Consider the following 12,940-nt stretch of genomic DNA (forward strand, 5'->3'; position numbering starts at 1 on the left):
TTTGCTGTAGCCTGCACAGATCAGGTTGCTGTAACTGTGAAAAGCTTCCTCTCAATAGCTGCACGCTAACTTACGTGAGTTAAAGTGAGAGAGCCCACAATATCCCCTGGCGTAGAGGAAAAGCAGGGTTATATCGCTCCGTTCTATCTAACTACAAGCTGAGAGCGGGTCTGATTGCTCACTTTAATCAGTGTGGAAGAAGGTGTTTTTCCAGGTAGCCTGAAAGAAGGCTGAGATGTACATGAGGTGAATCGGTCTTTGGCATGATCTGTCTCCAAGCCACACGTAGTGACTCTTGAATTAGCTGCTACCGTGTCTGCCCTTTTTATTTCATGATGTTGCATTTATCTACTGTCCAATACAATGGACACTTTAGGAAGAAACTCTAGCAATGTAAAGAATGTTGTGACTCTAGAGGCCACATCCCCATTACCCTCCTGCAAGATCTCCTGTTGTTCTCTTGCCTTTGTTTCAGGTTTGATTTTGTTCTTTAAGCCAGATTCATTTTACTTATATCAGTAGTAACTTCAAGGAACATTAAAACTTGTATAACAGTAGTGGGAAGGAGTCTTCAGATACCTTGATGTGTTGCTCTGCTCTCCAAGAAATTATCTTGCCATCTCATTGAACCCCTCTCTTTTCTCCCTAACAGACATGGCTGTCCAAGACACTGATTTGTGTGAAATCTGTGCCAATGCTGCCTGCGCTGGTTGCTTTTGAATTAAAGATGAACAGTCCAAAGATGATGTGTCAAGCTAGGAAGTTTGTGCTTTCATATTACAAGATCATGTACTTTCACAAATCAATATTTGGGCCCCAACTCCACTACAGTCAAACTGGAGCTGCTTGCTCATGTAGACATAGCAGGGCTAGTCCTGAAGTGGTCAGATCAGGTGCCATCAGCAGCGCAGTTTTGGCAACAAGGAGACTGTAAACGACATCTGAGAGATTGCAGTTCCCCATGAGTTGTGTCACACTGGAATGAAAATGTCCCAGGGACGGTTTCATTTTCCACTATTTTGTCTGGATTGGAACACGATGGGTGAAACTGAGCAGTTGCCTGCAGCCTAGTTAATATCTAAATCTGCCTGGAATCTGGCCTCCCCTACACACAACAGCCCACAGCACTGGGTTATCTTTTCCAGCCCATGCTTTCCAGTGTGTTGGATAACTGCCTGTAGGTCTCTGTGTGACACCAAGTATATTTGTAACAGAACTGCAGCAAGTAACTCGGAGACAAGTTAATGGGATTTAGCAGGCCTTTCATAGCCAGAGAGTTCTCAGTCTGTTACTTGTACTAATTGTTGCCAATTTAGGGACTGGACCTAGAGAAGGACAGAAACACTATCTACATTGTTGTGTGGAAGCTCTCTTCTTTTGGCAGATACTCATGTTCATTAAGCTCCATTTAGGAGGAAGGAAGTCCAAACTGCAATACTGGAATCACTTTGAAATTAAAACATTGCCTTTTGTTTTTATTTATTGGCGATGAGATTTTGAAGAAAGGATCTGCGCATGTTTATATGCTGTATATGAAATAAAAGCTAATAGTAATTCGTTGGGGTTTTTTGTTGATATTTTTGGTGGGGTTTGGGGTGAGTTTTCTTTGGTGATTGTCTGCTTGTCTACTTGCTTTTCTCCTATATAAGGTCTTTCAAGTCTGCGTCTTCACTGGTGTTGTGGTTAGACTATAGTCAGGGGCTAGAAAGGTCTGAAAGCATTTCCTGTTGGGATATTGGGAGTCTGAAGGTCTAATAGAGAAATGTTGCTCCATACACAGTTGTTATCTGCTGCATCTCTTGTTAGACCATGCCTGAGCTCTCTGGTGCACAAGCCAAAAGCAGCAAGTGATCCTATGACAGGGGGACACCATGTCAGCAATGAAGGGGTCACAGTGATGATGACTGGCTACTCCTGGCATGAAGGAGAAGCCTCTGACCATGCACTCCTTCCCTCTAAACAGCGCAAAGCAGATCTGCATTGCATTTTCAAGCTCTTTTGGTGTGGTCTGTCCGGGCTTGAAGGGCACCAAGTAAGCTTTAACGGTCCTGAGAGGATCACCTGAGGTCTCCATCCACAGGCCCTGCTTCTGGGCTTCATTTCAGTCCAGCTCTTGGCCTGCCTGAACTATGTTACGGGAGTACTGGTCTCCACCACTGACAAAGTACCGTAGGATATGGACTCTTTTTATCAGTTTGAGGCACTTCTTGACCTTGCTACCTGGGAAACAAAAATTCCTTTTACAGCATAACGTATCTTGAGCACCGTATAATCTCTGATGTGCACAGCGATACAGTTCCAATGAAAATAGTTCAGTCATCCAACATTAACACAGCAGATCAACACCGTGCTCCTAAATGGCAGCATTTTCAGCAAGGTCCCTTCTCAAAACATTCAGCATGTTCTGTATCCACTCTAGTCCCTTTCTCTGTACTGTTAGTATTTTTCCAGGAAGATGCAAAATTACAAAGTTGTTGCTAGATAAACATGTAAAGTACACCCCTATAATAAGCAAGCAGCAATGGAGCAGCCATAAGACGACTTCATCTTCTGTAGATTTAGAACAGAGTAGAACAATAAATCAATGTGAAAAATACTTCTAACTGTCCATGTTTGTGTTTCGTGCTCTGCTCATTTTACGCACAAGGACATAATACACAAGTTTTACATCATGGACAGCACATACTGCATATGGCAACAAATCTCTAATAAAGTAGCTGATGGATGATAAAAGAGTAGAATCTAATAATGCTCCCTGTTGCTTGCCTAGGCAACACAGAACCCCCTGTTTTTTTCTCATACCATGTTCCTCATGATCTTCCCTGAGCCCATGGATGGAAGACAGATGTAATTTCGGAAGGATGCGGTCTTAATGATTGCAGTTAAATTTGTGACTTTAAAATAATTGTGATTAACTTAATGATTTTGCCCCTACCTAGCCTTGAAGAATAGGTGCAAAGGGAGTAAACAGATGTAAACACGTAGAAAGCACCTGAGTATAAAATCTCTTCCCAGTAGGAGTGAGGAACCCTGTTCAATTCCTTTTTTCCAGCTGAACTGGTGAATTTTGAAAGTGCTCCTGACTGGAATACTCGAATTACAGAAATAAATAGCAGCTCCTAAGTGAAGGAAGTATGAGAGGTGAAGGGAAGCCTTTTCTGAAATCTAGTAAAGCCAGCTGCAACAGAAGCATTTTGATTTTTAAAAAGCAGTTATACCTTTATTACACAAATGTCATAAGAGCGTTGTACCTTTTCACAAGCTTTTGCCTCAAGTCCAAACAGTCACATGGGGAGATTAAGAGCAGATTTCAAAGTCTACAGCTGATAACTACAACTTGGAGTTGTCTCCCCATCTTTATAGCATCACATGTGCACTGGAATACGCTCCTATCTCCATCTTCCATTTTTTTTCTTTTGTTCGGTAACAACTGAGATTTTGAATAAGCCTTGGAACCCAGCATATTCCTTACAGGACCATTTAACCATGCCAGGCAGCTGAGGAAGCAGGTTCTCAGGATACATCTCCCCACGTGGCTACCTCTGCCATCCCCAGGCTCTTCTGGCTGAGACAATGGTGGCATCTGTGTGCATTCCCCATTAATGTTTAATCACTGATGAGAGTATAGACATCAGCCTGCAGCTGATATCTTTCTCCTCTTCTCATAGGAGTTTTACAATCAACTCTTGGCTCAGGGCTCTCGTTAGAAAATCCTGTATTGTATTTCTATATTGCTGTGCGTAATAAGTCCGCACACCGTATAACAAGAGGGCAAAGGACGGAGTAAGGCAAGAAATCACGTAGGAGTGCTGTGAACAGACCCTACAAATAATCTATGCGATATTTCTGCCTCTCCATCTACCTCTAACTGCAGCACAGGCTGGGTCACTGGCATCCTCCCCACAGTGCTAGACTCTTTAAAGCCCAGCAAGTTTCCCTGCCTGTGAGTGCTGCCTAGGGAGAGTCGGCAGCCTTTAATCAGTATTATGACGAAAGCCAGTGAATGAGAAGGACTTGTGATATAGCTATAAATCACAGTTTATTGCCCATATAACAAAATCAATAACCATTAAATCAGAAGAGTAAGTTCAAAGAACATCTCATACGAGACAAATGGAATTCAAAGGTAAATATGTTCACCAGCAGAAATGCCTAGTCTTCCGCAGACTGGACGTTTTCAGAAGAGTGGCACAGCATGAATATTGGTGCAATCACATTTTAATCGTTCTAGCTGATCACAGATATTCTTTATCCTTTTTTTCTTTGTTACACATATTAGCTTTCTTTAATACCCGTTGTCATGTCTCATTGATGACAAATAAATGCCAGCCAGATGAAATACCTCCAGTAGGTATTCTGGAAAGTATAGGACAGCAGCAGTGTCCAGATTGCCCTGATTGTTTTCATCAAATTTATGTGGAAGCCTAATCAACGTGAATTCTAAGCAGTTTTTCTGCGTCAGAAGTTTCCCACATCTCAGCATCTTGAGTGCACTTGCATCTCCAAATTCAGCTTCAGATGAGAACAAACATCAGCACGTCTCTGGCAGTGAAGTCTCACTGATAGTTGCGTGAGGAAAAGTGGCACTGGAGCAAACTTTGTATAGACTTGATTGTTGGGGATTGCGTCACTATAACAAGATTTTCTTGGTAGCTGCCACAGCCTTGGTTCTGAGTGCTCATTGATCCCGATCCTGAGTTCCCAAATCCAGTTCCTGGACCCAGTTCCCCTCTGGGGCTGCTCTGGTGCCTGCCCTGCAGCGTCCAACCCAATGCATTCCATGATTCTCTGCGATCATCACCATGGGAGTTCGATATTGGGTTTGTACATATTTGTATATATTTCATTACTTCCCTATTGATAGTCTTATCTTTTCTTTTTATTGTTACTGTTTCGTTAGAGTTGTTTACGTTTCTTTTCCGGTCCATGAGTCTCTCCCTTATTGCCTTTCCCTTCCCCTTTGGGGAGGGAGAGAGGTTATTGATAGAGCACCTGTCATTTGCCCTAACCCGTGTCAGGCCATAAGGAGACTGGATACACTGGGAAGTTGACCCAGTGACAAAATAAATAGAACCATAGATACTTTCTGTGGAATTATTTCCCAAGTGCAGCTTGCTGAGTAGCTACACAAGCACTGAAGAGAAGTAGAAGCAAGAGGCTGTTCATGGGGACAGAGTAGCAGCATGAAGAAAATTCTCTTGGCAACTGCACAGAGTTCTGCCAGGCACAGCATTCCCGTTACTGCTGCCACAGCTTGCAATTCTTCCCAAACCTGGCCTTCTGCGGGAAGTGCGCAACAGTGAGTGTTTTATAACTGACTTTATCAAGAAGAGATGACTTCCTAACACGGATATTTAAACAGAGGGAAAGCTGAGTGATAAAAAGGAGGATTTTATGTCAAGTCTGTAACAAATTGCTGGTTAGATAAATTCAGAGGTTTAGATGCAGTTTCTTTTTAGGGTGTTAATTAAATAATGGAGCAGCTTGGAAGTGGAATTGAGTGTCTGCTATTTAAAACATTGCCTGAATTATCTTTCTCAAACACATACTTTGCATCCACTTCCTTGACCACACATGTATTCTTCCTTTACAGATGCATATCTTTCTCTGAATGTTAAATCCAAGTTCAGATTAGGTTTGCAGAATGGTCCTTTAGGCTTTAGAATCTAGGAATTCTTGGTTTTAGATCTTCACCTTCTTCCCTTACGAACTATAGCAAGGGATTGCTCTGAAAACCCTCAGCCTTGCACCTTAGCTATCCTCACTCCTGGGCTTAGTTAAAAAACTCTTTCAGCTATAACTGTTGAACTAAGGTGCTTCCAGGGAAGGATGCACTTCTGCCAGGAGCTCCATACCAGCGATCACAGTCTTGCACAGATGTCTGAGTCTGGTGGCTCCAGGGTCTGGTCATGGGGGTTGTGGGCAAGCTACAGCCATGTCAAACGTTGTCAGGCTTCGCTCAGAGCTACTGTCCCTGCGTGAGGTCTTATGCAAATGCAAGGATCCAGAAAGGGTGCTCAGCAAACACCGAACACACAAAGGTGTGATTGTCTTTTGAGTAATATTTTAACTACAACAAGGGTCAAATAAAGTACCAATAATGACGTGATTTGGTTTATAAGCAATAAAAAGCCTATAAAGCCAATGGCGTAGCTGGACAGTATTTACATTAAATATTTTGTGTGACTGCCATGGGTTCTGATAAAAAAGAGTGGAGTCTAGATAGAAATAACCTTAGATCTTTCCAGGAGATTATACTGGTTTTGGGGGAATCAGAAAGACAAATTCAGTGTGCTCCTCTGTCTGAGATATTTTCACTACCTACCACTGAAATCAGAATCGATGATGCAGGTCTTCTTTTGTCATTTTCAGTCCAGACATGGTGAGATATTGTTTGACCAGATCAGCATCTTTTCTGCTTTCCTGTTCCAGTGGATGAGGGGATACACTGCATCCCAGTATTCCTCCTAGCATTCATCTGCTTTAAATAGATAATAGACCGCAGCTTGATGTGTCCCCACAGCTGGGTACCTGAAATTTAATTGTGATTGAGTCGATTTGGTCCAAGCAACTGATTTTCCTGGATATCTAATGGTAGGTTTGCCATTGCGGATCAGCAGGTGGAGGAGCCTTCCTCCCAGCACCAGGAGTACCAGGCTTCCAGTCTTCCCTGTCTTGGGAGCCTCCATTTGTCCCACCGGTGATCAAAGAATCCATCTGCTCCTTCTTCATCCCAGCTGGGGGTTCAAGGTCCTGTGTTTTCAGGTTATCAGTGAAGATGTGGTCAATATCTTTTGCATCTTCCTTGGTACTGGGCAGGCTGCCCATCTCCTCCCACAGCTCTTTAATTTGGCTTTATCTTTCAAGGTCTTGGAGGGTGTCATTTCCGTATAGACAACAGTGTTTTAACATTCAGAGCCAAGGGCTGTTCACAGATCTCCAGATAATAATTCACAGCCTTAACTACAAGATTGCACGTTTGAACAAAGGGGAAATACTCAGGTAAATATCTGCTGGGAAATAAAACATTCAGCAACAAACAAAAGCAGGACTGAATGTCCAGGGAGGAGACTCAACGGACCTTTGTGGTTTTTATCCAGTACTGTGTTTTTGGCTTGGTTTCATTGAGACTGTCTCTCTTTGACCATCTATCCATGTCGGGTGCCTTTTTATAGTGGCATCCCTTGCAGAAAAAAATTGAACCGTTAGAGATCTCAGGAGATCAAATTTCTGCACAGTATCAATTAAGATAAAGCATGCTGCAAGTTAAGGGGGCGTTTGGCACGTTTATGTGCAGGGCTGAAGAGTGCACATATCCCATAGCAGAAGCTGCTTTTTTTGCACTTGTTGAAGAAAGCTGAGAAGATGAAGGAAGAAGCAATGGCTCTGGGAAGGAGCAGTAATCTCTTGTTGCCAATCTAGCTTGCGCTATTTTCCTTGGCCTTCATTCCGCCCATTAACCACACGAGGGCAACCTTATCCTGTCATCTGTGGGAAATGGGCTCTTAAAGCGTCTGACAAAGGTTAAGGAGCTCTTTCCGAGTAGAGAGCACAAAGGGAAACATCCCTCTTCAGCTGGAGATGTATTAAAGGACTGAACTTAATTCAAAGTTGGAAAGAAAATACTGACAAAAGCTGTTTGTTACCCTTTTCCTTGCATTAAAACTGTACTGGTAGGACAATGGCTTGGCTTGTCTGTAGCAGCAAGCAATGAGAAGCCCATGTGAAGTCTCACAACCCTGAGTCAGGGTAAGGGAATAGAAACCTTAGAGTTCAGCTGTTCTGCTCTTCTCATTCCACAGTAAATCCTTGACAGGAATCAGACTTCTTTACAGGAGCAGGCGGAGTAAAAGGGATAAACCTATTGTGCCACAGAGATTTAACAAATGAAAACTTCCAGTCTCTGGGATAGTGAATGCAGCCCGTAGCAGTCCATTGCCAGAAAGCAAATGCAATTGGTGGCATCTTTCATCCTATAAGCCTCACCAAAGTCCAACCGAACAAATATTTTCATGTGTAAGCACCAAACTGAGAAATATATGCTTCCCACCATGAACAGTGAATGCAAATAACCAACAGAATTCACCTTGTGGAAAAGGATTTCTTTGGCATGTTTCAATCCAAAGAAAATGCTACATCTACCTATGTGAATAACATAAAGTCTGGTGGCACTGGGGATTGACAGTCACGTCTCACTCCCAGCTACTGCTGAGAAAGAAGCTCAGACACACAGGCCACTGGTTTTAAAGTAGGTAACCTGGATACTGCCAAGAGTGGATCTAAAGCAGAAGATCTGCACAGGCTTCGGAGGCCGTCAAAGTGCGGGGAAAGCACTCAGCTCGGAAGCTTATGGCGAACTCCTGCAGCTGCAACAACTGACAGCAGCCCTTGAGCATCTGGTTCAATACACTTGTGTCTTTAACTGTTCGTAAGTGAGCTTTGCACCATCTAACTTGAGGGGATTTAATTAATATTACTGTAAAAAATATTGTTACCCTACTCCATTGCTGGAGCAGCAAAGAGAGGCTCTACTCCTACAGGAAGAAGAGGCTGGCTCAGGATATTCTTTCTGTAGGACACAACTTGTATGATAGAGCCTACAGAGGAAGAAGGATCTGCATTGTCAGACTGTAGCATTAAGGCTATTAAAGAAATATTCTGCCAGGTCCCTGATTCCAGAGAGAAAACCATCTCAGTGAGGAACCCCCTATCCTGCCCCTGAGATAGAGTCGTTTCAAAACAGTGAAAAACATATTAAACCCTATTTTTGATAGGCTAAAAAAGAGAAACACCACTAGAGGAGGAGGAAATCTTCAACTAGGCAGTGGCTAGAGTTAAAAACGATTTTACCCTGAGCTCCTGAGCACAAGTTAACTGTGCCTACCATGACTTGCTTTTCTTTATCCTTTCCTTAGCTGTATCCCTCCACATTGCAATGCTGCTCTGGCTTTAATCAGAAGATCCAGGGGACTGCTTTCTAAGCATCCTTTTTTGTCTTTTCTGACAGATAGGAACATAACTCTGCATTTGGAGGTTAAAGCTTGAGTTGTGTGGCTAGTAATACATTCTAAATAATGGCTCAGGGAGAGAAAGCAGAGGAAGAAATGATCACAGAACAAGCAGGAGCTGAAAATATTGATACCAGTTAAGTCCTCAGTGCTGAGATAACATTTTTGTATGGTGCTCTGGGCAGGCATGGACTCACTCTGCCACAACCTAGGCCAGCTGGAAAGCATGAGTAGAGGAGATCAAACTAATCTATTCTGCCTCCCAGAAAAGTGAATTAGCTCAGGCTCTATGTCTTGCTCAGCATGTTCATGAGATTTTTAATCTGCTTTGTGCACAGGCACAGCGAGCCCCCATCTGTTGTAGAGGCAGGCACAGCAAGTGGGCATCTGAGGGCAAACTGGCATGTAGAGATACCAGGAGGAAGAAGCACCTGCCATCTTGTGTAGCACAGGGGTGTCTGGAGGTGGAATACTTTGTGCTCTTCATTGTAGCTTTTTGGTTTTCACTGCTATCTTCTTACTGCCTTCTATACGGACTTAAAAAAAATCATAAAAATATAAAATCCTTTGGGAAAGGTCAGTTTTACAGCATCAGCTTCTCTGAAAGTAACTGACGTGCAGCTGCCCAGAGCTGGCACATGTTGCTTCGGTGGATATAAAGTTCAGAAACACCTGCAAGCTCCTCAGTACCTCAAAGAGCAAAGGTGGAAACTCCTTGGGTGAGTACTGGGAGGATGGTGACTGGGGCTTCTCAGTCACATCTTGTAACATACTGGGAAGAAAGAAACTAACCAGTCCAGCACCTGTTGATTCACCAAATACCCATCGCGCCAAACGCTTGTGGTGTGCGAGAATGCAACAAAGAAAACTGACTGGGCCTTGCAGAAGTATCTCTGTTAATAAGCTGGGATCTTCTTCCTGAGGAAGGAGGTTGCCCACTAAAAGCTGCAAAGTTGAAGGACACATACATGAATCTTTTGCACGCAGTTATGTGGAACCTGCTGGACCTCTGTGGTTTTCTGTTGTCCTTGAGACTGCATAGGAATAAAATCTGTAACAGGAACTGTTGCCTATGGATACATTTCCAAACACAAACAGAGAACACTATCTTCAGTCTGAGTTTCTCATGCAGCACTTTCCCATGTGCAGTCTCCCCGGCGCTGCATGGGACTGGGGAGGGAGAAGGGAGTGCAGGACCAAAGACTCAGAAATACTTTGGGATTTTCCAGCACAGACACAAACCGTGTAATCTGCAGTCACTGCAATGTCATATTTTCAGATTGTTCAGTCTAAATTGATGTTTAGCTTCAATTAGGAAAGAAGGCACAACAAAAAAACGCCCACAATAAATACTCCAGGGTTACAAAGGAAAACAGAGTGGAAGATTTGGTGTGTAAAAGCATCAGTGACAAAAGTATTTGCTTGTTCCCAAAGAGACAGAAGGAATCCTCTTTTTTCAGGTTCTACCTAACAGGCTTCTGTTTATGAAACACAGAATTAAATTAAATCCTAAACGTTACTTAAGTGAATTCTAATTCTTAAGTGAATTAGTGAGGAAGGCAGCGTTAATTGTGAGAAGTTATTTTCCTTCAAATTTTCTATCTGGAAGAGGTTTCTGTGAGATAATTTAGCCCAAGGCATTACAGTACGTTGCTGCTTCTTGCTCGTTTCCTGCAAATTGCTAACAAAGGCAACTGTTACTAAAAACAGCTCGAATCAGGGCATGACTTCGGTTGGCTCAAACAAGTCCGTGAAGAAGCCTCAGAAGCAAAAGTAAGGAGCGGGTATGGGGTGTCACACTGCTCTGTCCGTGTTAGACATTACTTGTGCCCAAGAAATATCTCCTGCCTTGATATGCCTAAATATCTTAGGAAAAACCTCTTTTTTGATTCAAGAGGTGGCTGAGTTGGTACAAGCCCAGGGACGGGCTTGTAAAGACATGGAAATGGAAACAGAAGCTGACGTGGGTGCTGGGAAGCACGAGTGATCTGATGTCGTGAAGTTGTTTTAGCAGCACCATAGTTTTTCCTTGTGAAATCAGGGGGCGTTGTAAGAAACATTCTTTAAATTGGACCGCTCAGCAGGGATTTGTTTAACGTGTTGTCTTTCTCTCTTTTTTTTTTCCGAAGAAAAACTACATTGCTATAGAAAGATGCTTTGGGACGATTAGCTGTGGGGTTAGCAATAGTCTGTTTGCATGCTGCTCCTGGTGCGACAGGCTGCCTTTTCTGCAAACAGATGAGACCGTACAACGGGCCTTCCCACTGTAAAATGACAGGGGCCATATGGACTGCACCAACTTTACAAGGATTCACTTGTTTTCTTTTCTAGCTGAGTAAGCTAGAATTGCTAACTTTCAACCAGGAGTCCTAAAAGAGCTGGGTGACATCTTTCAGGTTGGGGCTTTTTTGCTGAGCGTGCCGGTGGAACAGAGCATCGTTGCTAGAGCTGAGGGACCTTGACAAATGGGTTGTCATAACATGCAGTGAGCTGAATACGTATAATCTGGCCTGTTTATAAACCCATTGCAATAGCTTGAACTAATCTTTAATTTGGGGTGAGATGCCACTCCACATCGTCAGGTTATACTTACATGGAGCAGATGTACTGCACATAGATGCATTCATTTGCTGAGAGTGTAACATACGCTAAATAAAAATGAAACGTAATTTTAGACCAATGTCATTATTGCTATTCCTTATTTTGTGCATGTGATAAAAAGCCCATCAACTGTATCTCAGTGGTCCTAAAAAATGCCTTGAGATTGTCTAATCTATTCCACATCTTAAATTTCTTTCACCTTTTCCACATCTTACGATTCTAATATTTTCTTCTTCTGCTTCATAAGATGAAGCTTTTTTGGTAGGGTTCATAGTCCAATGATACATGTCTCTGCAACTGATTTTAGTATTCTGAATAAATGTATTTTTTTCTTTTTTTACTGGCATGTGAGGTTAATGGGCACCTTTGTGGTTTTTTGTTGACATGTACCTCGAAGGATTTCTCTAAGCGTTCAGCCTATGCAGTGCAAACATAACCCAATGTTTGGGTCTGTTAGACTAAGACCTGGGAATCCTGAACAACCGTGGCAGTATTGGTGTATCGACCTACTTTGCCATATACTGTTGGCATTGCAAGAGTCTGGAACACAGTCTTTCCTCAAAAGATCAGTAAGGATTATGTTCAGTTAGTTAAAAATTTTGAAAATAAACATTGCAGACACGCGTGTGGCCTCCCTAGGCATGGAGAAGGAGGCAGCGTTGCCTCCCCTGAGCCTGGCATTCTCCGGGCTGCCTTCGTGGGTGGGGAGAGAAACTCACCTTCCCGTGTTTTTACCCTAACACCAACCATGTTAAACAACGAAAGTGTGCTTGTTATTGAATAAACAATTAAACCATCTGCTTATCTGGGCCCAGGTTAAAGATTTCCCAGCACAATACAAAAGAATGACAGACAACCCCTGAAATATTATTCCAGCCCATTTCTAACAACATTAGCACAGACAGTCTTGCAGATGTGCCAGATTGGGGTGCTGTGACCTTGTTCAAAGTGTTCCCTCCAGCTGCAGATGCTGCCTTGAGCTGTGGATGAATTATTTCCCTTTCTCCCCCTAATTAGACTAGATTTTCTGGTTCTGTTCAATGCAACTCTAGCACAAATGGTTGCTCACACCTGACCTACCAGTGTCTGCTCAGCTCCCTCTCCCTGCCATCTCAGCTGGCCCAGAATTCATTCTGAGAGCCTCTGGCATTTGATAATATTTAGCAATAGATCATATAGAAGGTGTTTTATGATTAATGGTATTTGGAAAAATATCATATACCCTGACAAGTTTCATACCTCGTCTATTCACATGCCAGCAAGTGAAGATTTGCAGAGTGAGGTAATGTCTCATTAAACCAACAACTCATTAAACAACTCGAAAAAAGAGA

At 42.8% G+C, this 12,940-nt stretch overlaps 1 protein-coding gene across 1 annotated transcript in view; it reads left to right on the forward strand.

Moving 5' to 3' along the window:
- Positions 1-720, forward strand: part of LOC104277579 (guanylin-like) — a 4,084-nt gene extending 3,364 nt beyond the window's left edge. Inside the window, exon 3 of the mRNA XM_009874250.1 lies at positions 653-720. Coding sequence (XP_009872552.1) covers positions 653-720 — 68 coding nt within the window. The remainder of the gene's footprint in view (positions 1-652) is intronic.
- Positions 721-12,940: the final 12,220 nt, after the last annotated feature.

The sequence above is a fragment of the Apaloderma vittatum genome, unplaced genomic scaffold (genome assembly GCF_000703405.1).
Source record: "Apaloderma vittatum isolate BGI_N311 unplaced genomic scaffold, ASM70340v1 scaffold6468, whole genome shotgun sequence".
Classification (NCBI taxonomy): domain Eukaryota; kingdom Metazoa; phylum Chordata; class Aves; order Trogoniformes; family Trogonidae; genus Apaloderma; species Apaloderma vittatum.